The sequence below is a fragment of the Protomyctophum parallelum genome (genome assembly GCF_964188405.1).
Source record: "Protomyctophum parallelum genome assembly, chromosome: 15".
Lineage (NCBI taxonomy): Eukaryota > Metazoa > Chordata > Actinopteri > Myctophiformes > Myctophidae > Protomyctophum > Protomyctophum parallelum.
The window spans coordinates 6,415,896-6,443,190 of NC_139710.1; the positions used below are offsets into that span (position 1 = coordinate 6,415,896).

At 43.0% G+C, this 27,295-nt stretch overlaps 1 protein-coding gene across 2 annotated transcripts in view; it reads right to left on the reverse strand.

The window, feature by feature from the left end:
- The window catches only part of gnb1l (guanine nucleotide binding protein (G protein), beta polypeptide 1-like), a 44,934-nt gene extending 17,805 nt beyond the window's left edge, over positions 1-27,129 (reverse strand). The window contains exons 1-5 of one of the 2 annotated variants that reach the window (XM_083783833.1): positions 27,082-27,129; positions 15,873-16,037; positions 9,662-9,787; positions 8,935-9,097; positions 1,585-1,677 (exon numbers count right to left, since the gene is read on the reverse strand). In XM_083783833.1, coding sequence (XP_083639959.1) covers positions 1,585-1,677; positions 8,935-9,097; positions 9,662-9,787; positions 15,873-15,982 — 492 coding nt within the window. In that variant the 5' untranslated portion in view covers positions 15,983-16,037; positions 27,082-27,129. Of the gene's footprint in view, positions 1-1,584; positions 1,678-8,934; positions 9,098-9,661; positions 9,788-15,872; positions 16,038-27,081 lie in introns of those variants that run through there. The other variant, XM_083783834.1, reaches the window with a different exon arrangement.
- Positions 27,130-27,295: the final 166 nt, after the last annotated feature.

Below are 27,295 nucleotides of genomic sequence, written 5' to 3' on the forward strand. Positions count from 1 at the left end.
GCCACTAAACTGCATAATGTCCCAAAACCCTCCGCCAAAACCACCTGCAATTTGTTTAAGCTTGCATAAGCAAGAAGACCCACAAGGCCACCCAATATCCCCCAAAAATGGAGGGGAAAAAAGAGTTATTAATTAAGCCTGAAAATAATTACAGGTCTCGTTAATGACAGGGAAATAAAACTTTCGACAGCATTTATCAAACAGAGCACGAGACTTCTCTTGGACGGAGGTACAGCTGCAGGCTGATATATGGATGACGTGAACCCCAGTCCCCTTCCAACCTAACGCTCTAATTACTGTGTTGGGACTCTCTGCCAACCCAGAAGAAATGCATGGAAAGAAAAAGAAAAAAAAGAGAGACCGGGACAATTGTGTGTGTGTGTGAGAGTGTGTGTGTGTGTGTGTGTGTGTGTGTGTGTGTGAGTGAGAGAGTGTGTGTGTGTGTGTGTGTGTGTGTGTGTGTGTGTGTGTGTGTGTGTGTGTGTGTGTGTGTGTGTGTGTGTGTGTGTGTGTGTGTGTGTGTGTGTGTGTGAGATGAGTTAGGGTGGGGAGGTGGGACATAAATCAAAATGTCTCTCAACCTCCATCTCTATGTGTGGACCTTTCTGTTATTCTATCTTGTTGTGGGATTCCAGCCAATATGTCTATAAATGTTAATAGAAAAAGTGTAAAGAGAGTAAAGGTGGTTGCACACTGGACGCATTTTTCGTTAAACAGACGGAAAAAACGCAGCTAAAAATCTGAAAAACACAGCAGTGTGCGGGGACCTTAATGCAAAGCTTTATCCACTCAATACTAGTTGAATGACCTTTAAAGTGAAATCAGCATTTCTAGCCTAAATGTTGCCCAAGTCATGTTTTCTTCATGCCGTTGTCCAGAGTGGCTACTACTGTTGCACATGTTGGTGGTGTCGGGTATCAAACCTGTAGTCTCCATCCTAACAATTCTGCCAGGCTGCAAGGAGCTTGTTAATGTTGTAGTTTAGACTTTCCTAATAGAGATTTTATAACCTACATTGATATGTTTCAGTTGTTGTATTTTACCACGTTGCTACAATACAATCATACAATGTTTTGTCTTGTATGCAGTCAAGTTAGTCTATTTACATTAGTTTTTCGTTCTTTGGCGGCAAACACACTGTCTTTCAGTTGATTGTACTTCTGAGGGAAAATGACAAAGACATGAACTGAATTTTGATTGACTTTTGTCTCAACCTGTGGGCATTCTAAATACTTTGATTAGTTTAGATTGTTTTTAGTTCTGGTCTATTAGACAGCACAGTGAAGAATGTCAGAAAAGACCAGGTAGAGGAGATGACATGCCACTGCAGTCATGAAGTAGACAAACCAGTGACGTTTTCTGACTGTGACTATGTCCTTACCTGCCATATGTGCTATACAGACAACTCCTCACTGTTAGTTTACTTTGTACAATTGTACACTCTCCATGTTAAATAAACACTGGGGACTTTACCGTGTGCACTGTATGGAAAGTAAGTCGCTAAGCCTACAGGATACGATACGGTGTCAAATGTTGATTCTTTGCATTTGTTTCAATTCACTGACATGTTAGTCTGGAGCTTACCTGCCATAGCTGGATGCACATAACCATCCCCAGTTTCTTGTCTGGCATCAGGGTACAGACTTTGGCCATACTGGGCAGCTGTACAATCCTGATCTGTGAATGCAAAAGTGAGAATTTAACATCAAGTTAAGAGGACATAATAGAAGACTGGCAAGGAATGTGTGGAAAGTGGTCATCAGATACTTAATACACAACAGTTGTCTATGATAAAGCAATCTGATTGACCAAGAGCTGTGTGGTATTGGGCTAAAACATCACAGCTGTCACTGTGTCATTGATTGATTAATTTATTTTTTTATTTCACAGTATGCCGAATGGGTACATTTCAAACGAAAGCACAAAAACTGTTACTGTGGATGACATAACAAGTTATTACAATAATATCAAAAGTGCTGTAATTTGTCATGGCTAAAGGCCCATTTATACTGTAAGAGACATAGCTTCTCCACCTGTACTTTGCGTTCATTTCATCCTTTGTTCTTTAAACGTACTAATGCAAAATGTATGGATTCAGAAGGTGCAATGCCACAGGAAACCATGGTGGCAGTAGTGAACAGCAAAGAAGAAAGAGAGAAGGGAGATGAAGCGTTATGATCGTCCAATATAACTCGCCGGTTTACCAACCCTCCAACTCACCGCAGCGAAAAGTGTAGAGAAACAACTTTAATGTCTTCATCAGTATAGTACAGTATGTCAAACCCACAGATGTTATAGTTCATTCCAAAATGATCAAATTATTTTGTGCAATTAAATGGTCAGCTAAATAATGATAAAAAGGGGAGTCTATGTGTCTTGTGAATACCAATGATAGTACCAATGATATTTCAGGATATTGTTTACTAATGAATATACATTGTTTTGGTACTTTGGCATTTAAACTTTAGCATTCCTACTTCATCTAGTGTAAACTCTAAACAACTATCCTCTCTCTTTCAATTCAATGCAATTTAAATAAAGGTGAAGTAAAACTAAAATGCACCATACCGCTGCGATTTGGAAAACCGGCGAGTTCTCCGATAACCCAATATACCATCTCGTGCTGATGACACTTTCTCTTTCGATCTCTTTCTCAGAAAATACACCCATATTATATTAGTCGCCATGGTTGTTTCAATAGGGATGGGGGCTTGTGTAGGTCAGTAGGAAATTATGCTCCATCCTATCCTGCATATTATTCATACTGTGTATCCATTGTCGTATTCGTTATGTTGCCAAACATATTATTTATGTTTGATTTTTATGGTTTATTTGTAGTTTTATTGGGGTTTTTTAATGCGAAAAACAAAATCCTGCCCTCTAGCAGATGAAATGAACCTCCATTTAGATATGAAATTAAATGCAAAAGTATGTGTGCAATGCATTCTAAATGCATACGGATTTAGGTAGACAGAAAGGTCCCCTCTGGATGCTGCCCTTAGGGCCGATTCATACTCCTACTTTAGAGCCGAATAAAAGTCGGTTCGGCTCTGTAGAGCCTACAATGTGTCATTGTGAATCATTTGAGGTTCGGGGGGGGCGGGTACCGTCCAGGGGGGCAGTCAGCCAGATATTTCGTGAAGCCTCATTTGAAATCGGTAGTTCATATAATGGCCTGTTGTGGCGCTGGACTGGACCCAAAAAGCCCCATAGCTCCATAGAGGCCCATGTATTTTGGCCCAACTTCACCTAGACTGTATTACCTTAATAAACATGGTCATGAATACTTTCTGCTTCCAGTCACTAGTTTAAAGTCTCATTTCTAATGTCATAATATTCTTTTTGGAAAATTATGGTCCCATTTATAAAATAAATTACCATAAAGTCGCGTATGTTCTGAGGGGCGTGGCTACCGTTACAGTCTATGATCGGGATTCCCCTCCCACTCGAGTCAAAATAAAAACCAACGGAGAAGAAGGGGGGAAGTCCCGCCTCGTTGTCTGGGCCAGCCAATGGCCAGCTGGGCCAAAACGGATCTTGAAAGATGGCGACTTACAGTGCATTAGAATGCAAGGGATTTCAGGCTTCATTTTACGTTCATGTTAGACCCGGGGAACGCTTTGTCCATATTCTTTACAGTCTATGGCAGGGGTCTGCAACCTTTTTGAAACAAAGTGCCATGTTTTTAGTTTCTGGATAGTCAGCGTGTCACTTTAATGACACCACACCACAATTCCAACATGTTTTGATTGTCCACGAATATAACCTTTTCCCTTGTTAAATATTTTCACATTGTTATAATGATCATTAGACTCAGAGCATAGCCCTCCTATATCTCCCTCCCCCAGTCAGAGTTTAGAGTTTTAATGAATGTAGAATGATGTGCAGGATGTAATTTACATACAAATATGAGTGAATTCATTTATTTGACTAATTTTTTTTTAATTGTTTATTTACCGGTAATTGGTTTTCTTTATGCCAGTGTGCCAGTGATCACCCTCCTTTGTGCCAAGGTTGGCACCAGTGCCAAAGGTTGCCTACCCCTGGTCTATGGTACCGTCCTAAAGTCGGCTCTTCGGTGCTACTGAAAATTTCTGATGAGCCGAAATCATTTCGGCACTACAGCGCAGAAACAGCGGTAAAATAGGAGTATGAATCGGCCCTTAGTTTAGGCAGTGGGTGCTCAGCTATAAATATAACTTAGTTTAGGCAGTGGGTGCTCAGCTATAAATATAACTTAAATCATTAGTTTAGGCAGTGGGTGCTCAGCTATAAATATAACTTAAATCATTAGTTTAGGCAGTGGGTGCTCAGCTATAAATATAACTTAGTTTAGGCAGTGGGTGCTCAGCTATAAATATAACTTAAATCATTAGTTTAGACAGTGGGTGCTCAGCTATAAATATAACTTAAATCATTAGTTTAGGCAGTGGGTGCTCAGCTATAAATATAACTTAAATCATTAGTTTAGGCAGTGGGTGCTCAGCTATAAATATGACTTAAATCATAAACCTAAGTGGAAAAGTGGAAAAAGTGGAAAAAGTGGCACTCCAAACCAAAGTAAAAGATGCAATTTCTCATATTGAGAACGCGAAACGAAAGCGTTTCGGCAACCAGCCTTCCTCAGAGCAGATTAAAGTCTTTACACTGACTTTTTATGATGTGTCAAATTTTACATTTTGTAGTTATAGTTGTGTATAGCCATGACATTATTCTACATTTCGGTCTATAAATGTTACATTTCAAATGGTTTACTAATGTAAGGGATGGGGCTCCCAAAATACCTATGTCAAAAGCAATAGTTGTCATAATAAACTAAACTTGTAAAGCAATACACTGTAGTTATAGACTAGAGACAGCAGGTTGAAAAAACAAAGGCACTGACAGCTGCAGTTGTACACACACACACCCCCACCCCCCACCCCCCCCCAATCTGGCCCGTGATCTGAAATGTGTTTGACCCCCCTGCTGTAGAGGTTTGCTTGTGCCAGTTTAATAGATCAACCAGTCTCACTGTAACCACGGGTCAGATATACTGTACGTACTGGACTATGTAGCACTAGCCACAACATCAAATGAGACCAAAAACGGTTCTTCTCAAATCTACTCAAAATTATACATCCTCGCTCTGCTGCTCCCCAAGTCACGACACAGGATTCTAGTTATTATTATTGATTTGATTATTATTCTCAATTGTCAAATTCCTCGCATCTTATCTCATGACTTCCTACTTATCGACACCAGTATTATTAATAAAAATCACAAAACCTGTACGTTACTGTAGGTTGGCTATGTTGCTCAATTAGGACTCCCTTTGCTTTGACCAAGAAGTAGAAATCCTATATTTAAAAAATAAGGTTTCAACCCAAAAGGTTGAGAAACGCAAAGCTAAATCATGACTGGTCTTTGTAATGAGCCACTCAAGTCACAGCCTCTCTCATTTAAGTCCAGAAGCAGCTCAGTATTGCTCCCAGCATCAGTACAGTCCTATCCATCAGGGGAAAACGGCCATCCGACTGTCTATAATAAATCCTACTAAAGGCCGACCCCCAGACGTGAATGGTGTTTTCCTGAGAACGCTGGCACTGATTCTGACAAAATACACACAGCCTAATGAAGCCCTGGAGAAAGTGAGTGTCTCTGCATGTGCATGCGTGCGTGCGTGCGTGTGTGTGTAAGAGACAGAGAGTGAGAAAGAGAGGGTATATACAGTATGTGTGAATTTACGAGCGAGTCTGTGTATGTATGTGTATGCATGAAAAAGCGAGAGAGAGAAACAGAGTGTGTGTGTGTGTGTGTGTGTGTGTGTGTGTGTGTGCGTGCGCGTGCGCTGATGTGGCTGTACACCAACACTCAGACCCCTGATTTCCTGTATGCTGATGATCCACAGATTCATCCTCATTAGGCCTGAGATTAAACATGCCCTTGAAGACAGCAATCTGTATTTTAGCACCGTAGCACATCTGTCCCACATGCTTCCCTCTCGTCTCGCCTGACAAAGAGGGCCTTCACCCAGCTGCATGTGCCTCAGGTGCTGCCGGGACCGTTCTTGTGTGGCACCGCTGCATCGCCCATAAATAAAACAACCACACTATTAATTAATGTGTCTCTGCTATGGCAGCAATCTGCTGGCAGGAGACTTTCTGCCAGCTGTAAACAACGAAAACCTCAAAAAGCCAGCCAGGAAATAATATGTGATCTGCCTCCTTATTTACATAACTGCTCACCAACATACCTACAGTAACTTCCTACAGTGTACCTGACCTCCTGCCTATGACACTACACTGACCTTTTACAGAGCTAGTATAGAGTCAATCCTAAGATACGGTATATCCAGCTGGTTTGGCAATCTAACTGTGAAATACAAGTCTCAAGTAAATAGGCTAGCAAACATGGCTGGGAAGATCATGGGCATGTCCACCCCACCCATCACTCCCCAGGCCATCTTTGAACAAGCAGTGGTGAGACAGGCTCGGAATATTGTATCTGACCCCTTGCATGTACTGTACCGAGAGTACGAGCTAATGCCATCCGGTAGGAGGTAGAGAACTCCACGATGTGTATATAATAGATTTAAACACTCTTTTGTTCCCCTGTCAACTAAAATGCTCAATCAGGGATTGCCGAATGCACTTTAATGACTATAGTTGCACTTTATCAAGGGAATGTGTGCAATATCTCTGTTTTGTGTATGTTGGGTGTTTCATGGTGTTTTTTCTTTTTCGTATGTGAACATGTCTGTTATTTGTATGCAGCTGTGACTCTGTCTCCAAGACAAAGTTCTCCCAAGGGAGACAAATAAAGATAACCTTGAACCTTGAACTGCAGTGGTGTGCCATGCTTTGTGGTGGATGTATTGAGTGGTTTTGTTTATTTATGTGCATGAAGTCATGAATGTTCATCAGTGTATATCTGTTAATGTATGCTGTTCTCTGTCAAATGTGCTGCTGTGGTTGTGGAGGTAATTTATTCATTAATCTGTATATTTGTGTGACTCTCTCTCAGTGTGTGTGTGTGTGTGTGTGTGTGTGTGTGTGTGGTTTGTGGATACATGATAGGATCTGTGTGTGTGAGAGAGAGAAAGAGAGAGCGCATCTGTCTGTCTGTTAGGGACAATAGCATTATTGAGGTGCTGGAAATTGCAGGCGCCCCGATGCCTGGTCCATGTGGACCAGACTTACCAGCGGCACGTTTGGCTGGATCAAGTGACTGCCCTGTCCCTTTTAAGTGTGGCTCTTCCAGCACAGAGTGCAGTAACATGAATCTGGAGGCAATAAAAGGTGGCTGAATTGCTAACTGCCCCCCCCACCTCTCGGTCCCGCTTCGTTGCACAAGAGACTAACCTCTACAGACAGACAGTGTTTCTCAACACTAGTGGATGGGGATGTGGTATTGTAGAATATTATTTCGTTGCGAGTTCATGGCCCTCGGGTCCCAGCATGGCTAGTTCAACAAACCCACAAGACATGACAGTAAAAGATCATGTGGGTAGAAATGATTGCCGCATCCATAAGTCCAACTGGAAAATATATTCCAATAGCACATTTCTCAAGGAAAAGAGAAGTCCTGCACGCTTCAGCCAGCAGAAGGTAGAAGGGCTCATCAGTGCTCAACTTGCATCAGAAAAGATATGATACATGGGCACTTTCAGGAGAATCCCCAAATAAAATAAACTGGAGCACTCGACTGGTCTGCACGTTCTTTGTTTTGCAGGAGTGACTGACGTTTCGACTTTCGTCTTCCTCAGAGGCTTTTTTTCCCAGTTATTATCTTTTCTACTATATATTTTGACAGGTAAACTGATTTTTAGAATAGCAAAAACAATAAATAAATAAAATGAAAAGGAGTCCTCGTTCATTATTCTTCTAGGAAGTCTCTTTTCTTTTATACCAGCCCATCTAATACCTCTTGCATAATAGTTCTGGTTTGAGCCAATAAAGCTGCTAACATCCAATGTATGTGGATGTGTTGATTTTCACCTTGATAATACAAATGACATACTATCCCAGCCCTAAAAAGAAAAATGCATGTTTTTGGAAATCGAGGTTGGGAAACTGACAGAGATAAATTATTTTACCGTTATGAGTGCCAAGGTGTGTGTGACTAAGGTTTAGTTTAAGATTAGTTTATCTTCACTGCTTATTTGGGTCCAAACTAAATGAGCTATTTTCCAACACTATAATCCACAGAGATCACTCCTATGATATTTTACTAAGCTTACTAAGACTTCAAATGAAACATTTAAAATCTGGCCCCCAGAATAATCACTGCGGTGCTTTAGCAGTTATGTAATTTGTGCATGGCAATAGATTTTAAAGAATATAATATGTGAGAGAAGGTGAAAAGCTGACATTAACTTTGAGGTGTAATGCCCTTGATAGCAATGCAAAAGGACTTTCAACTTCAAAGGTGCTTAGGCTACTGAAAGCCACAAACATGTGCTGATGCCAAAAGCCTATCTGGCAAACTGACAATAGCAAGTCTCAAGGGTTGAATGCAATTTGTTTTGTTTTTTTTAATATTGAGAAGTAGGCTTAACACCAAAATTATGCAGCTTCAAATTCTCAGACATGCTGCAAAGATTTCACAAAGTGAAGAGGTAGTGCTGCCCCTTGACCTCTAACAGTTCAATCAGTCAACAGTAGTGGCAGCTGCAGAGTTTAATGTACAGTAATGTACAGTGTAATGTACATTAGGCCTATTCAGATTAATTTCCCATCCTTCTCTATCCTCTTTTTTCTCACCCTAGTCTGAATTGTTATTAATTTATCCACCCATCAAATATATATTTTTTCTTTTATATATGTGTACAGTGTGTGTGTGTGTGTGTGTGTGTGTGTGTGTGTGTGTGTGTGTGTGTGTGTGCGCGCGTGCATATAAGCAAGATTGAAACCTTTTGAGGGATGGGGTCTTGAGAAAGGACAGCCCACTAACCTCCTCGGTCTGTGGACCAGGACAGGCCAGGAGGTGTTGGCCAGAGCAGCTCTCCAGCAGGGAGCTCTGACAGAAGCCAACGCTGCCTGTCCACATGGAGTCTGTCACGTCACTACGGCCCTCCCTCAGGTCCCAGAGACACACACGCATGTCACGTCCCTGACTGGAGAAAACAAGAAAATATATATACACACCGGTATGTAAAATGAAGAGCAGATTATAATAAAGAAAAAATTTATATATATATATATATATATATATATATATGTATATATATATATATATATATATATATATATATCACAAAAAAAAATGACTTAAGGCAAAGAGTCCATCACCTTTGTTCCTCAATCTGGAGCAAGGCAGCATTTGAGGAATTTTCTTTGGACAAGAATGATTTAACCACTTAAAGAAACCCTACCTTATTTACAGAGGTCCACTAGGGGTCTATAATTGGCTCTACCTTATTTACCAATCCTATGTTCACCTATTATGACATGCGCAGAATAGGAATGTGGTTAACCTTTGTCCTATATTGAAAGAAAGCATTGATTTGTGCTTGATTTCATGAACCCAATCGAAGGGACCAGTAGCATCAGACAACCCAGACAACATTCCTGTGATCCTGGACACACATACAGGGGCCGAAAAGATAATCTCTACCTCCAAGCCTGGTGAATAAAATGTAATGTAAAATCAGTGTAAGAACAGGAGCCATCATGTGTACCTGATGAGGGCATCTGTTGACTGTCGTGTGCTGAGCCAGATAACAGAGTTCCCAGAGTGGCCCTCTAGAATCTTCTCAGACCTCCGGGTGTTCAAGTTCCATATATGAATCGAACCCTTGGCTGACCTAGAGAATACATTTACATTAGGTCTCAGATGACCACACTCTAATATAAATATAATAGTGTATAGAATATATATATTTGTATAAAGATGTATGAATAGCCACACAAGTGCCTAAAATAATAAATGGACAATATACAACTACTATTACAATTTAGGCTTTTCTTTTAAATCCAGAGCGATTAAGAGCTGTTATTATTCTGTACTGTTATTCTAACAGTAGAATATCTGTACAATGAAACTACATTAAACATTGGTGGATTGAAGAGTTTAAAGGGGCCAAGTGATGTGATCCCTCACCAAAAAAAAATCAAACAAAGATTCTAGGCAATTGACTCAGCTCTTGACAGAACAAGAAAATAGAGTTTAAACTCAGTTTATTGGTTTTCTAAGCCAAGGGTGGATATAAAAGATGACTAAAATGATGTCGAAGCTCCCCAAGAACACACAAGAGGTGCTTGTAATTGAAACACTGCTTTAGTTAATGACATCCAGAATCCAATTGTCTTTAGGGACTGTTGTGTTCTTTGTTAGAGGCAAGGAATACTACAAGAGCTTGGGTAAGTATAGTTTACTGAACGATAGTTTTCAAGCATCAAATCAACGTGTCTTACAAGTAGGTACAGCTTGTCAACATAAGCCCAGGGGGGCAGTCAGCCAGATATTTCGTGAAGCCTCATTTGAAATCGGTAGTTCATATAATGGCCTGTTGTGGCGCTGGACTGGACCCAAAAAGCCCCATAGCTCCATAGAGGCCCATGTATTTTGGCCCAACTTCACCTAGACTGTATTACCTTAATAAACATGGTCATGAATACTTTCTTCTTCCAGTCACTAGTTTAAAGTCTCATTTATAATGTCATAATATTCTTTTTGGAAAATTATGGTCCCATTAATTAAAAAAATGACCATAAAGAAAAAAGACCATCGCGTATGTTCTGAGGGGCGTGGCTACCGTTACAGTCTATGATCGGGATTCCCCTCCCACTCGAGTCAAAATAAAAACCAACGGAGAAGAAGGGGGGAAGTCCCGCCTCGTTGTCTGGGCAGCCAATGGCCAGCTGGTCCAAAACGAAGCCAGCCAATGGCCAGCTGGTACCAAACGGATCTAGAAAGATGGCGACTTACATCAGGAATTACCATATTATTACAGGCTTCATTTTACGTTCATGTTAGACCCGGCGAACGCTTTGTCCATATTTTTTACAGTCTATGCATAAGCCCCATCCGGGCACCTCAGTATGACGTCATCATTAATGTGTTCACCAGTTAATGACATTACACCACATCCCCCTTACTAAGGTTTGAAAAGACCCAAAGCTGTAATCTCTTTTCAATTCACAAATATCAAAATCATATTTCTTCTTTACCCCAACAGCAAAATAACATCTGGTCACTCTCTTCTTTCTTCTTTTTTTTTTTTACACAGAATAACATCAATACGTCACATATTATTCATTGTTGCCATTAAAGAGAAAAACGAAGTGTACCACAGTCAAACATTCAAATAACAAAACAAAATCAGTGTCCTTTTTTTTTTTTTTTAACACCAAACCAAATGTGTCTCATTCCTTGAATACAAAAACAAACCACTTCTTTTTTTTCACAATATCAAAACACCATTATGTTTTATTTTCTCTCTTTCTTACAGGTCGAGTCTCTGTGGCTTCCTAACTTCCCTGCCTGACCTTGTTCTCACACCACTAGGTGTGCTCTGAGATGGCTTAGACGGAGACAAGGTCCCAGAGCCTGCGCATGGAAGAACGTTCTCCCGCACAGGTTGAGTCACATCCTGAGACTCTGGCATAGGCACGAGATGTTGACGGTTCCTCCGCAGCGTCCCTTGTGGTCCACACACCAGATAGGACCGTGGGCTGTTGTGTACGGATGTAACAGTCCCTTGTGCCTTTGTGTCAGTAATCCAAACCTGGTCACCAGGTGACAACTTTGTGAGGGCTCTTGCCCTGTGTCTCCCATCGAAACACTTTGCATCCATCAGTCGTTTCTCCCGCTCCTTGTGCTGAAGGGCCTGCAGGTCTGGTAGAGCTGGCCTCAACCTCTCAGGAAGGACAGGCAAGGTGGTGCGAAGACGACGCCCCATGAGCAACTGGGCAGGGCTGTAGCCGTTACTCAGTGGAGTGGCCCTGTAAGCCAGGAGGGCAAGATAAGGATCTTTGGCCTTCTTGAGCAAGTTCTTAACTGTTTGGACGGCACGCTCCGCCTCGCCGTTTGCCTGCGGATACCTAGGGCTGCTGGTCACGTGCACAAATCCATAGTCAGCTGCAAACTGTTTCATCTCATGTCCTGAGAACTGAGGGACGTTGTCAGACATAAAATGATAGGGAATTCCATTACGTGCGAACATCGATTTCAGATGGACTATCACGTCTGTGGACCTAGTCGGGCTGAGTTGTGCCATTTCCACAAATCTGGAAAAATAATCCACCATGAGCAGATGTGTTTTCTCTCTCAGGGTGAATAGATCTGCACCTAACTTCTGCCAGGGCCCATCCGGGAGTTTGGTTGGCAGCAGAGGTTCTCTGGGGTTAACCCTTTCTTTGATGCACTCTCTGCAGTTGAGCACTAGCTCTCTTATCTGACAGCTCAGTCCAGGCCACCACACGGTCTGAACTGCACCTTCTCTGCACTTAACTACCCCCTGGTGCCCCTCATGTATCTTGTCAGGAACATTATTTCTCATGATGGCAGGTATCACCAACCTCATTCCACGCAGGAGCAGTCCATTGTGCACACTGAGATGTGCTCTCTCATGCCAGTAGTGCTTGACCGGGCCCTGTAACTGATGTCTTTCAGGCCAGCCCTCGACACTGTACTTCATGACCTGGGCACAGACACTGTCAGCACACAGCTGCTCTTGGAGCTCAGTTAGGTACTTATCACTCATAGGAAGGTTGTCCAGCACTGAGTCAACATAGATATTAGTATCCTCCATCAGGTCATTTTCTGCCCGTATCACCCCATCCTTGAGTGGGGCACGAGAGAGTGTGTCTGCAGTTGTGAGGCTCTTCCCCGGTGTGTGAAAGATTGTGTAGGAGTACCTCATTAAGCGCATCCTGAATCTTTGAATCCTAGGTGGCAGCGCGTCCAGAGCCTGCCCACCCAGTAGACTCACAAGAGGTTTGTGGTCGGTTTCGAGGTCGAAATGTAGGCCAAGGATGAAGTCGCTAAACCTCTCGCAGGCCCATGTCAGCGCTAGTGCCTCCTTTTCCAGCTGCGCATAGCGCTGCTCTGTGTCAGTCAGGGACCTGGAAGCATACGCTACTGGTGACCATACCTCTCTGTCCATCTGGAGCATCACTGCGCCTAGCCCGTAGGACGAGGCGTCCGCTGATATCTTCAGTGGCTTGTTAGGGTCGTAGAGCTGGAGGACTGGTGCAGTGGAGAGCTCCTGCTTGAGTCTGCAGAAAGCCCTCTGTTGTTCGTGACCCCAGCACCACAGATTCTTCTTGGACAGTAGATCTCTCAGTGCCTTGTCCTTCTCCGCCAGGTTAGGTAAGAATTTCCCTAACTGGTTCACCATACCCAGAAAACTTCTGAGCTCGCTTATATTTGTCGGCTCCTTCATGTCCTGCACGGCTCTGGTTTTGTCTGGGTCCGGCCTCATGCCGTCTGCTGAGATGATGTAACCAAGGAACTTGACCTCTCTCTTCCCAAACTCACATTTTGACATGTTGAGTGTGACCCCTGCTTTCACTGCCCTCTCCAGTACAGCATGCGTCCTGGCGTCATGCTGCTGCTCTGTAGCCCCCCAGACCAGAATGTCGTCCATGTGACAGACTACACCCTCTAGGCCGGAGGTGACCTCAGACACCATCATGTTTTGAAAGTGCTCTGGGGCAGAGGAGATGCCGAAAGGCAGGCGGTTAAAGTGGTAACGCCCGAATGGCGTGATAAATGTGGTGTAGAGAGCCGATTCCTTGGCCAAGGGAATCTGCCAGAAACCCATGTTTGCATCTAACTTCGTGAAAAAGTGTGCTCCTGTGAGCATGCCTAGCGTCTGCTCTACAGAGGGAAGGATATATTTTTCACGGCACACTGACACGTTCAGTGGTGTCATGTCCACACAGATGCGAACTTCCTCCTTGTTCTTCTTGGGTGCTACCACCATGCCACAACACCAGTCTGTTGGTGGCTCAATGCGGCTGATGACCCCTAGATTTTCCATCCGTTCCAACTCTTTTTTGACTTTGCCCATGAGTGGCAAAGCGACACGCCGTGTCACTTTAAGGGAGAATGGCTGTGCGTCAGGCTTGAGTTTGATTGTGTAGGCCTTCTGAACCAGCCCGAGTCCATCGCACAGTTTAGGATAAGTTTGCCTAACTGTCTCCTGGGTTATAGTGTCAACTCTGGCCACTAACTTGAGGCTAACTGAAGCTGCCCTACTCAGCAGCGCCACCTGTAGGCCTCTCACTACAAAGACCCTCTCTGTAATGTTCCTCTCCTTGTATGAGTGTTTCTGTGGCCGACCCCAGGACAGTCAATTTAACACCACCCGGCCCATAGAGTGGTTTGAGGGCTTTTTCTAGCTCCCCCTCTCTGTGCATGACATCTTTGTACATCTTTTCAGAAATGGCTGTGACGTCTGCCCCGGTGTCTATTTTAAAGGACATTGTGCTGCCCCTAATGCTGATGTCAGCCATCCAGGGGTCCTCACCAGAGCCCAATTCACCTAAGAACAGTCCATCCACATCCTCTGCAACCACTTTTCCAAAATGGCCACGTTTTCCACAGTTGTGGCAGTCTGCACTCTTAGCTGGGCACTGAGACACTGGGTGAGAGGGTGATCTTCCACATTTTCCACATGCTTTATTTTCAACTCTGGTTTGCACAGGTTTAACAGTTTTCCAATTTTTGTACTGCCCCTGTGTCTGATCTTTGTTTCTGAATGTGTTTTGTTTTCCCCTCTTAAAATGCATAGCATCCATGGCTGGTGTGCTGGCACTTAGTTCTCTCAGATCAAACTGCTGCCTCTTAATTTCCTCAGATTGTCTGGCCATTGTGATGGCTTTTGCTAGAGTGAGATCCCTATCCAGTTGCATTCTCTCTGACAGGGATAAATCTTTAATTCCCACTACTATTCTGTCCCTCAAGAGCTCATCATGTAGATCACCATACTCACAGGTCGCTGCTAGTGCATACAGTGCTGTGATGAATACGTCCACTGGCTCTGAAGGCTGCTGTACTCTCTTGTTGAATTTGGCCCGTTCATATATGACATTTTTCTTCGGGATGAAGAACTTGTCAAATCCGTCTTTGACTGTAGCATACCGCTGGCGCTGCTCGGCCGTCAGGACCATCCCGCGTAGCACGTCGTCAGCCTCGTCCCCCATGCAGTAGACCAGTGTATTCAGCTGGTTTGCCTCGGAGGAAGAGTCCAGGTTGCTCGCCTGTCTAAAGCGTTCAAACCTCCTTATCCACTTCTCCCACTCGTGTGGCTTCGCGAAGTCGAAAGGCTCCGGTGGTTTGATGGTGAACGTCGCCATCGGAGGTGCTGCATTCACCGCTGCTGCTCCCGGCGGCGCCGCGCCCCCGTCCACGTTCATGCCGGCTCGTGTGTACTTTTTGTTCTCTTGAATAAAGTCACTTTCTCTCGCCGCGCACTGTCACTCAAAGTAGCTCCACTTCTGATACCATGTTGTGTTCTTTGTTAGAGGCAAGGAATACTACAAGAGCTTGGGTAAGTATAGTTTACTGAACGATAGTTTTCAAGCATCAAATCAACGTGTCTTACAAGTAGGTACAGCTTGTCAACATAAGCCCCATCCGGGCACCTCAGTATGACGTCATCATTAATGTGTTCACCAGTTAATGACATTACACCACAGGGACATGACTAGGAAGTGATTGCTAGACAGGTATTTGTTGTTTGCTCAAGGATTTCATTGTTAAACGATGCATTTAGGAGTTTACTGGATGTATTTAAAAAAAAACGATTGTTTTCACTTGTACCAAGTATATCTCCTAGTGCTTTATGCATGTCATCGCTAAACGACAAGGGAAACCTTTTTACATGCAGACGTCATATAGAACAAGACTGAAGGCGAAACGACATAAAAAAAAGGGCTAACCCGGAGAAGAGGAGAGGGGTTCCCCCCCCATGGCAGCTGAAGTGCAGGGTGTTGAGAGCTGCACCAGCCCCCCGCAGCATGTAGATGGGGGACGGGGACGGACGTGACATCACTGCTTCACTGTATGTACCATCTAGAAGCCATACACCCAGGGCACCTCATGAACTGAAAGAGAAATTAGTATTAACACCTGTAATTCATTCACTTGGAACAAAAAGGAAGAACAAACAGAGTAGCAGCTTTGCTATCAATGACTATATAATATTTATATATATATATATTTACAAATGTGTCCTGAAAATACTAGTGTGGGCTCACTTTAAACGTATCCACTGAAGGATACTACTAATGGCTGTGACAATGTAGCCTACAAAGACGATAATAATCCAGAGAGAGGCTTGATTTTATCGAGTGAGATTGTGAAGTAGTTGACGACACACAGATATTTAGTAAAAGGGCCTAAAAGGACAAAATGAATTTGTCACAGACTGATGGGCACTATTCATGTCTTGTTTCCAAGTCTCTCTATCCATATTGTCACATGGTCAGACAACTGGAGTGGTGGAGCATGGGTAACACGGTGCTTACAAGCCTCTGTGTCTGTCAGATGCTATGATAGCTACAGTGGCCTTGCCTCTCTGTATCATTCTGCCTTCTTTCCATTTCTCCTTCTAGGCTACACGATAACGCTGCCCTTACTCAATTCGTCATAAATCACAGCCTGGTGACAGCTTAATTACTGTAAACAGACAGACATTTGAGCTTTTTCTTTTTTTAAACTGCACTTCAGATCAACATCAGTTGTTCCACAGGCAGAGGAGAAGGCAGGCCCGCTTTGTGTGTTTGCCGTAAGGCAGGGCCGTGGTGGAAATCACAGCCCACTGCAAACATGCCAGAAGGAAATCGTGTGTCAATGTCAAATAGACGGGAAGGAAAGCAGACCTGATTGACTTGATAGGCCTGCTATTTTATTGTTCCTACTCTAAATGTTATTCTGAATCTGATATTTAAGAAATGAGCTCCAGATTTGTAGGTCTGTCAATCCTAGACTAAATACTAGGCCTGACCTCGATTAGTCGACAAATTGATTGAGGGAGTCTTAGTTGACTAATGTTTTTTTTTTGCATGATTCAACTTAAGAGATTGGCCTAATTTGTTATATGAATTAACAAATAGTTTAAAAAAATAAAACACATAATGCCACAGCCCAAATGGAATGATTCACTTATCTATTGCATAAAATAATTTTAATATGTTATGCAATCAGACTGATCAGGTTAGCTTAGGTGAAAGGCACAGAAGACTTGCACAAAAACACAACACCAGGTTGAAATGGTTAAAAAACCAAGACATTGACCTTGAAATTGCAGATACTAATGTTGTAAAAAAACAAAAAAAGTAAAATAATGGCCTATATATATCTGTCAAACTGATATACAGTATTGGTTGTTCCCTACAGTACGTCATATAGCAGGTCAGTATGAGCTAGAATGAAATGCCAAACAGAGCTGAAAACCACTTTCATCTACAAGCCAAATGAAAGGGCTATAATTGAACAACGATCCTAATCTTAAATAAATGAAATTGCGACCAGTACAGGTGACCTGTTGGGAGGTAGGTCACCGTGGTTACTGACCGTCAGCCCCATGCCACATGCCAATCCTGTCCCCTTTTATTTGACTCTTGACATATCATAACCCTTGACCCAGCGGCGTTCAGCACACGCTGAAACCGGAGCCCGAGGTATTTGGGAGCAGCTCATTTTGGAAGTTAGTGGTTAAATTGTCCATGTTAAATTTGTGAAGCGGAAAGATGGAACCTCGGGCCAACCTTCCTAATTAAGGGAAGGGCACCACAGTCTAACATCTCACAAAGAGCATAGTCATCACATCCATACAATCCCATTACCTTCAGGCAGACAAGAAGAACGCTTGTGGCTACGAGTACGAATGCAACTATCAATTCCTAAATTTCAGTTAAATCACATTATGTTCTAAGCAGGTGAATGATCAATATTCAAATTGTGTGATCACAATGCTGATCATATGTTCCATAGCGTTCTGGATGTCAGTAGCCCAACAGGACATCGCTGTCTCCCAGACAGTCCACAGAATCATGTTGATTAGGTGATGAAATGGTGATGTAAAACAGACGGTGCCAAACACAAACATTAAATGCCATTAACGATAAAGAGACAATATGACGTAATGAGTCACAAAACATGACGTAAGTTTTCCCTTCATTGTCAATGCCGTTTATTAAACAAACATTGAACTAAAGACAAACAGTAAACCTGTATATAGGAGGGGCTAGCGCCCCTCAAAAATGTAAACAGATGGCCCGGGCCAGCAACTAGGCTGCTAATCCAGCCTGACGGCGTGTTGCGGGTTCGGCTCCCAATCCCGATGACTTCTGCTGCGTGTGACTCCCCGTCTCTCTCCCCCCAATTCCTGTCAGCTTACTATCACTAAAAATATCAACACATTATATATATATATATATATATATAAATAAACAGACGGACATTAATATCACCCAAGGTAAGGGAGTTATATTTGTTAAACATGTGAAAAAAATAAGAAAAATGTAGTTTGGTTTATTGGCTCTGAAATTTGTAATGCTGTGGAACTTTTGTAGCAGCAGGATATAATAACTCTTTACCACCCTCCTATTGTGACCTGCCTTTGCTATCAATGCATCTCTAGGCCAAGACAACAGCCGTGGTATGACCTCTCACTCACAGAGCCCTGTACTGTACCAACTCAACTTCTACGGTATGAAGAAAATGACAAAAGGGTAAAAAAAGAATGTCAACAGCATTTTGTGAGGGTCCATTAGTTAAGCCTTATGTTTCTTATGAATGGGGTGGGGAGGCTGCATTCCTCTGCCAGAGACCTGTGTACTATATGTGTATATGTGACAGGAGGCTCACCCTGATAACAGGTGGATTAAGGTTCCCTTTATTGTCATTCTGCATCAAGCCCCCATGGACCTCTAAGCCGGAGAGAGCCAGAGAGAAGGGTGTGTATGTGGGTGGTTGGAGGCTTGTGGAACAGGCAATTTTTTCACAATATAAACACCTTCCACCTGTAGTGGCTCGATGTCAATCAAAGAGAAAACAGCAGTGGCTGACAAGGACGTTGGTGACGTGCTCACTGAGTGAGTGAGTGAGTGAGTGAGTGGTGCTTAATAAACCCATCACTGGAATCACATATTGTTGGCGCCGGGACGTCGGGTGGAAACCTCATATCCACAAATGCTACATTTCAGGATTCAAATGTCAAAAACACAACAGTGACACTGTAGTATGACGGAGTAGGATCCGATAAGGAATTAATTCATGGAAAAACATGAAAAGTTAAAAATATGGAAGAGCCGAGGTTTCTGCCGACAGCAATGATAACATATGCCCGTTTATGCGTTTTAGCCAGAGCCTCTATGCCAGTGGTTCTCAAAGTGGGGTCCAAGGACCCAGGAGGGCACCAGATAAGTAGTTAACCCATTCTGACCTGAGATCAGATTCATACGAGGTTTCCACTGGACACACACTGGTCTGATTAACCCATTCTGACCTGAGATCAGATTCTAGAAATGTCAGTCGCTCTTCGATTTTTCAAAAATAGCAGACCTACAAGCTCGTATCGCGCCACTCGGTGGCGCGATATGAGCTTGTAGATCTGCGATTTTTCAATAGCTAAAGCATAACATGATGCCGACACCAAAATGGGTGCCCGGTCACCACTGCTTGGTTTAATAGCAGCAGCGGTGCTGTTGGTGTCGGCAGGGACAGGGACCGGGTGATCACGGGCGCTGCTGGCTACTGCTGCCACTTTTAGGTATCAAGGAATTATTGGCTCTCAACACCGCTAGCATTTATTGAAAAATTTGCCACATTTCCAGACTTCCGGAAGTTGACATATCCTAGTAAGTTTAACGGGTGTTTACAAGATGGATCTATGCCGGCAGCCGGGGCACTGGAGGCCTCCACAGCGTCGTCTCTGTGCCATCAAAGAAACGTTGTTTTGACCAAAAATGCCATCTGGGACAAGGAATAGGAGGGGTCTTGACTGCGCCGACGAGTGGAGTAGAACTGCGAACATAAAAGGGGAGAGGCAACACCCACCCCCGCCCTCTGAGAACGTAGAGGAGGACACCAAACCTCTACGGCTCAAATAGGCTCAAGGGTGCCATTTTGTGGTTTAAATTCCTCATGGGTGCCGGTGCGAGCCTGAACCCACTATGTAGACGTCGTTGCACTCCCACACCTACCAGATTTCCTGGCTCTTTCGCCCAGGAGACAGATTGCATCTGTACATAATAAATGATGTATTATGTCATTATGTAACATGGTAAAATGGCCTAACCTCACCAGACCGCCACTCACTACTGCCTCAGTGGACTGTTGCCTTTATAATTTCTATGTTTCTGGCATCAGCATTTCCAGCGTCATCAACAATGGTGCTGTTGTTACGTTGGCCGTTAGTAAACCCACTGGGCAAACCCGAAACATGCAGGCGGCATGTGGGTGGGTGGGAGTCAGCAAATAAACAACCCACTGGCAGGATGTCACTCAAAAGCTATTTGAGGAAGACGCTTCAATTGTCATCGCAGTAAACCAAAAGTCGCAACCAGGCAAACAAACCAAGCGCTCCTAAGCTAAGGGCCCCCGTCACTTGTCAAACATCCATCTGTGTCATACCAAAACAAATAAATCACTTAGTGAAATTACAGTTTGACTATTGTATTGTACTTCAATATGGGTTGTGCAGCCTGATTAGTATAGAGATAGATAGATTGTCATTATAAAAATATCACATTTTCTTTTTTTTGTCCACTGAGCTGCATTTTAATGGTGTATAAAGATTATTTGAAGGCCCCTTAATGGACAAAAGATGAAAAGAAAGCTACGTCCACATCTCTAAAGTACCCCTTGTGCTCCCACCCATTTTAATAAAGTTAAGTATCTTTCAAAACGTGATTGAAAATAGATAACCATATAACCAAAGGGTCCGGTCACTCCATTTCAAAATGGACCTTCTTGGCATGTACCCACATACAGAAGCAGTGATAAGTAGGCGGGCCTAATTAAATCTGTGTATGCCGTGGGAGGACGGGGCATAATAATAAATCAGGCTGACTGTCTAATATACCTGAGCCTGGGAGCTAACATGGAAGAAGCGAGGCTACTACTGGCCCGGTAACAGATAAGACAGCTCTGGAGGTAATCTGACTCTAAGTCTGTGGATAAAGGCAGTTTGTCTCTTCTCGGGCCGTCTGTCCACACCTGCAGGGTAATTAGGCCCTAATTATGAGAGAGAGGTCCGCTTCCCCTTCATGTTATTAAATAAGAGCCAGCCTTGGCCAGCCAAGGCATCTCTCAACACAGGCAAGGGGCTGGCGACCTTCAGATCAAACGCACCCACTATCTGTGCCTCCCTCCAGACCTTGCCATCCACCTCCTCTGGACTCTATATATGAGAACTGCTGCTGCCGTGGAGGAAGGGAGGGAGGGTCTTCAAAAGTTTTTCTTTTTGGGTTTGCGTAGGAAAGGAAAGTCTTGTCCACATTCCTCGCCTGGCTCTTTGGTGCTAGTATCATGTGATCGGCAGCTAGTCCACCTGAGCTGCCCCCTCCCTGTCATATTCTGCCATTCATAAATAAAGAGCAGCAGGGGAGGGAGGGAGGGATATACTGATCACAGGCAGCTTTTTATTATAGTAGCTCTATAATGGCCCAGCTTCACAGGAGCCATTACGGAGGCATGGGATCCCAAGATCCCCTGTTCTGATATCCTCATCATCAAATATGAGATCTGAGCTGTGTGATGAAAATTTGAAAGTAGCTTACACATAGCTGAAAAGCATGCAGTCTAGATAGGCTGACCTGTGGACGGTTAAAGCCAAGATGGGCTATAACCTGCCAATCTAGAATCATATTTCATCACACAAAGAAACCTCAACTTCTAGACGTCCAGGATGCAAGTGCAGACAAACTAAAATTAATAATAGCCTTTGAGGCTGAATGTTTCAGAGAAAGTAGTTAAATCCCTCCTTTTGCTGCCATATAATACCTCAGCAATTAGTCATTCTGCTCTTTATCAGAACCGACGGCTTTATCTGCTATTTCCTATTTCTTTTTGCCATTCCTCATTAGGAGAGGAAGCATTTGCAAGTTGAGGTGTGTGGAGACCAACTCTGCCACTAGGACTGTCATTTCTTATTTCGCACACTACAAATCATATGTATCCCTAATAACTAACATGAACTTTACTTCCAAGATATGGTTTTAAACTTTTCATTACCCTGAAGAAGGCACTAAATCTGCCATGAAGTCATATAGATCATCATACACATTGTTTTCAATCGCCTACTTATTACTTTCCAACCCCTCATTACATGATCTGCTTAGAATTTTGGGCCACAGGAGAACAATATATGACTGGATGGCTAATATTTGTTAAACCAGCCATTTAAAATGTTGGGCCCCTGAGCCCTTGGCACTGGGAATATTCAAAATGCTCATAGGCAGTGCCTGTCCTCCAGACATACTCCTGTGACAATCTAAAATCAACAAATAGGGAGAAGTATCCCCATTCGCCGAGTTTACATCCATTAAATTGTAGAATAAGCTTAAACTTAAATTCCAAGACAATCAACATTTTAAAACCAACAGTAAGAATTGTTACCCCCAGGCAACTGCAGTTATCACACAAGACAGAAGTGCTCAGCACCCCCGCCCCCAAACACACACAGAACCTGCAGGCGAGGAGAAGGAAACCGATGTGTCAAATGGAGCGCCAGGTCCATTATAAAAACCTAGTAAGATAAACAGGGTAGGAAGTGGCAGCAGTGCACACACACCCTTTATTGTGTGACAGAGACATTGGTCACTTGGCCGGTGGCGGGTGGTGTGGTGTTGATGTTGGTGGTGATGCGGGGGGTATCTGGCCTGGACAAACACACACCCCCTTCCCTGTCAGTTAGAGGATGAAGTCAGACACAAGTGGACCCACACCCACTGTCACTCACGGCGCCAGTGAGCGGGAAGAGGTAGCATTGTTCACATCAACGGCGTGAATGCTACGCAGGGGCCACTGCAGATAAGGACTCAATGGCTTGTGGCTCTCATTGAGGCTTGCACTAATGGAGCACCCAACAGTGTCATTTGATTTAGGAGGTACTGACTGTGGCCAACAGGTACCCAAGACGTTATCTGTTTGTATTATCACCTATTTCCTCTGCTAGGTGATTTACTTGCACACTAGAGGACAAAAGGGACACAAGAGGCCCGACAGCCGATGTGTCATCCTCTGCCACTATGTGAGACAGAGTGCTCCAAGAACGTGATGCCCTGCAGCCAAAACATGAAAACAAATTATGTTTGTGATACATCAGAGTAGAACATAATGAGGCTGGCCATTTCAGACTCACTCAAGAATGTCTGCAAATTCTTGAGGAAGTAACATTGAGAGAGCAGTTCGGTGTCTTTACTCAAAAATAATTTCCATTAAAGATAACAAATTGGCAATTTGGCATTACCAGTAACTGACTTTTAGACAGGAGTCTTCATCCTTACTCTATTTTTGGACCATTTGCCAAAAATAGCAGATCTACAAGATCACAATGTGATGTGTTGTGAGCTTTGGCCATAAGGTCAGGTTTACCAAGTATACTGAAGGTCAGGTCTAAGTGGTTAAATGTCTGAAAAACACATATCAACATAGTACTGTACATGCAAACTTGATTTTGAATCGTGAAGTGGAGCTGCAGACATGCTCATTCAGGTTTCTCTTTGGTTACTGGAATAAGCTGTGTAGAGGTGGGCAATGGCCCAGATCTCCTATTTATATAAAAATCACACCCGTGTGAAGTGAGGGGCGTATCATTATACATCATCTGAACAACTGAAATATTGAGACGTGGGGACGAAGTGGACGGTAACCAAAAGCTGGATGTAGGAGGGTCTATAAGTCTACGTTCACAGGGCAGATGCAAAGATACAGTCTACGGTTCATTTTCAATGGAAGCCAGCTACATCTGATACATCTGATGTTTGTAGCTGCTGAAAAAGCTACAACAGCTACACACCAGTGTGAAGTGAGGGGCACTCTTATCATGGAACAATACGTACATCAGATTCATGACGTAAAATAGACATTATGACATTTTGCTCAGATACTATGACGTAAAATGTTCCATTCATTGTCAATGTGAATTTCATTTTTGTGTAAGACAAAGTTTGTGAATATACACTAAAAGCTGGATGTAGGAAGGGCTAGTGCCCCTCAAAAAAGTTGATTAGGGGGGATTCACAGTCACACTATGGTCCCGGATGCGCACTCGGGACCACTTGGCACTTGGTAGTGTAAATCATAGATATATATATATAAGAAAGGCTAGATGGCTCACCCGCACTCTGGCCAATGGAGAGCGACGTTGCTACGTGGCGGCCATCTTACCGAGGGGCAGCATAACATTGTGTCTATGTACTTTTTAAATAACCATAACTTGCTCAATTGTCAACCGATTTTCAAACAGTTTGGTTTGTTATAAACGTCAGAGACGTCCGCATACATTCATATAAAAAACATTAAGCAGCGATTAGCATTGCTGCATCCCGCTTTGTTTAATAAAAACAACCCCATCTCAAATGGGGTTCATTTGGAAAATTCAAAGTTGCACACCAGGAGCGCACTCGCCTATTAGTTTGTATTGGCAGCGCGGTCAGCGTGCCTATATCGAACACACCCAGTGCTTCAGGGTGCCACACTCCTCCCGACCGATAGGGGCGCGTAGTTGAAAGCCGTAGTTGAAAAATAACGCTCGGATAAAAATTCCTTTTATTAAACAACGCTGGATGCAGCAGTGCTAATCGCTGTCTCAGTAAATTTCTAACATCCGTGGTCCACGTGGTGAGTACTTTATATTTGAAATCTTAATGTTTTTTTTTTTTTTTTTTTTTTTTAAGATATTCTTTTTGCGGCTTACGCCTTTTATTGATTTTTGAAGGGACAGACAGTAGGCTGACAGGAAACGGGAGAGAGATGGGGGGATGACATGCAGTAAAGGCCGTGTCGGGTCCGGGAGTCGAACCCGCGGCACACTGCGACTGGATTACCAGTCCGGTGCCCAGACCGTTACGCTACGGCCTGGGCGAAATCTGAATGTTTATGTACACGTTTACAATGTAAATGTATCGATCGCGTAAAACAGGCGGAAGTTAAGCCATGACGCTCGTGAAGTACGAGTGTCATGTGAACCATGGCTACCCCTCAGCAAGATGGCCGCCGGGTGAACTACGTCAGAGACTCCGCCTTGAGCCATCTAGCCTTTATCTATGGTGTGAATGCTGCGTACCGCATCGGGACCGATTGAAGTGTATTCGGATACAATCATGTGAAAGCATTTATATACAGTTGAATGTAGTGTACTCGGGTGCGAAAGAATGAAGGCCAATGTGAATCATGGCCAGCGGGGACCAGGCAACCGTATTCTGGAACAGTTCGAATAAATTGGACGCTATGAATACATGAACGCTATGAATGTGTAGCTTTGTATCTTTTGCATCTGCCAGTGTGAACGCAGCAATAGTCACATCCAGATTCAGGAATCGTTACAATTACTATAGTCCTCCCATAGAGCCATCCCCTATTATTTCCCTATTTGGCGTCCTTCCTGATACTATCCCCCTGCCTAAATATCAATCTGACCTTGTCGCTTTTGTGACGCTTCTGGCAATTTTGGAAAGAATTAAATATACATTGCGTGGCTCAATCTCCAAATTCAGTAAAACATGGCAGCCTTTTCTGTCTCATGTTGACCGCCTTACACTTGTGCACCCGATTGAACCTGATTGACTGTCGCCTGACTGGCCAACCTGTCTTGTCTGGATGATGTTTGTGACCGTGATCTGCTTTGAATATTGACTAAATTGTGCCTTTTCTATCTCATGTTGACCGCCTTAAACTTGTGCCCCTGATTGAACCTGAATAACTGTCGCCTGACTGGCCAACCTGTCTTGTCTGGATGATGTTTGTGACCGTGATCTGCTACGTTTATTGACTATATTGGAGTTTTATTTTTATTTTTTATATATATTTTTTATATATTGTTTTTATTGTTTTGTGTTTTGAATGTTCTTTGGTTGTCTTGATTTGGAGTTTGTTGTGTGTTTTAGTTTTTTTTCGTATTTGTCACTCTGTTTTTATTTCTCAATTTACTTCGATATTTGTAAAAAACCAAAAATTAATAAACAGAACATTAAAAAACAAACAAAACAATTACTATAGTCCGTGGAAATATCAAATGGGCATTTTAAATTAAGTGTCATTGTACATTCTGAGAATTCTTGAAAACATACAAATATTGTACAATTGTGCATTTTAGAATTCAGTATCACTATCAGATGTTTATGCGATTACAAAGGGTAGTTTAAAAGTTGTAATAATTAATCTAATAATGTGAAAGGGTATAGCCAATTTTATGATTTTAGAATAATTGCATTCCACATAATTATGAACCGAAATATTACAATCCAGTTAATTTATCCATGTAAAATTTGCAATGCTGTAATGGTGGTATAATTGCCTTTACACAGAGGGCACACACGGTCTCAGTCAGTCGCACGCACACACACACACACACACACACACACACACACACACACACACACACTTTCCCTTTCCTCACTTTGTGTCAGATTCGTCGCAAATGTTTATCTTTGAAAGCGAAGCCTTATTGTCAGAAAGCCTAACGTAAACTGAAACGAGGATTTCACAGACACAGAACAACGTCGCATCAATTAAGGCACTGAGTCTGAAGGCAGCATGATCAGTGAACACTGTAGCTACAGTGTAGTAGCAAGTAAGTCCTGCTGCTGTTACATTCTCTATCATTCCTCGTCACTCTGGTCTCGTACATTGTTAAAGAGCAGTCCTGCATTCACCGATTTAAAACAAAACTGCGCCGTTTAGCCTATCTTATGTAGAGACAAGAGTAAGACAAACGTCAAACAAGTCAACAAACAGCAGTCTGGTAAATGCAGCCAGGCAAGTTTTAGAAAGGGAAAAACACAGCACAATTCCCTATTTCTCTAACACAAATATTGAGCAAGAACAGGAAAAACACAACAGTTGATTAATTATTTTTTTGCAGAAACTCACAAAATAACATTTAGCAGTAACGGTGACATAATAATAGCCAATTGCTACCTGTCAACGCCGCGGCTGTGAAGAACCAAAACATGCGCCATATTGAACTTGAAGGACCCCTCTTTTCAGTAAAGCTGCCCATACATGTGCCTGTTCACATAAGCGAGGCATTATCCAATCCATAAATATATATCTATGATCCAATCTACGTCTACCTCCCCAATTTAACCGTTTAAAGTGACACGGTTATTAATAGAATACTTTTTTTTCTTTG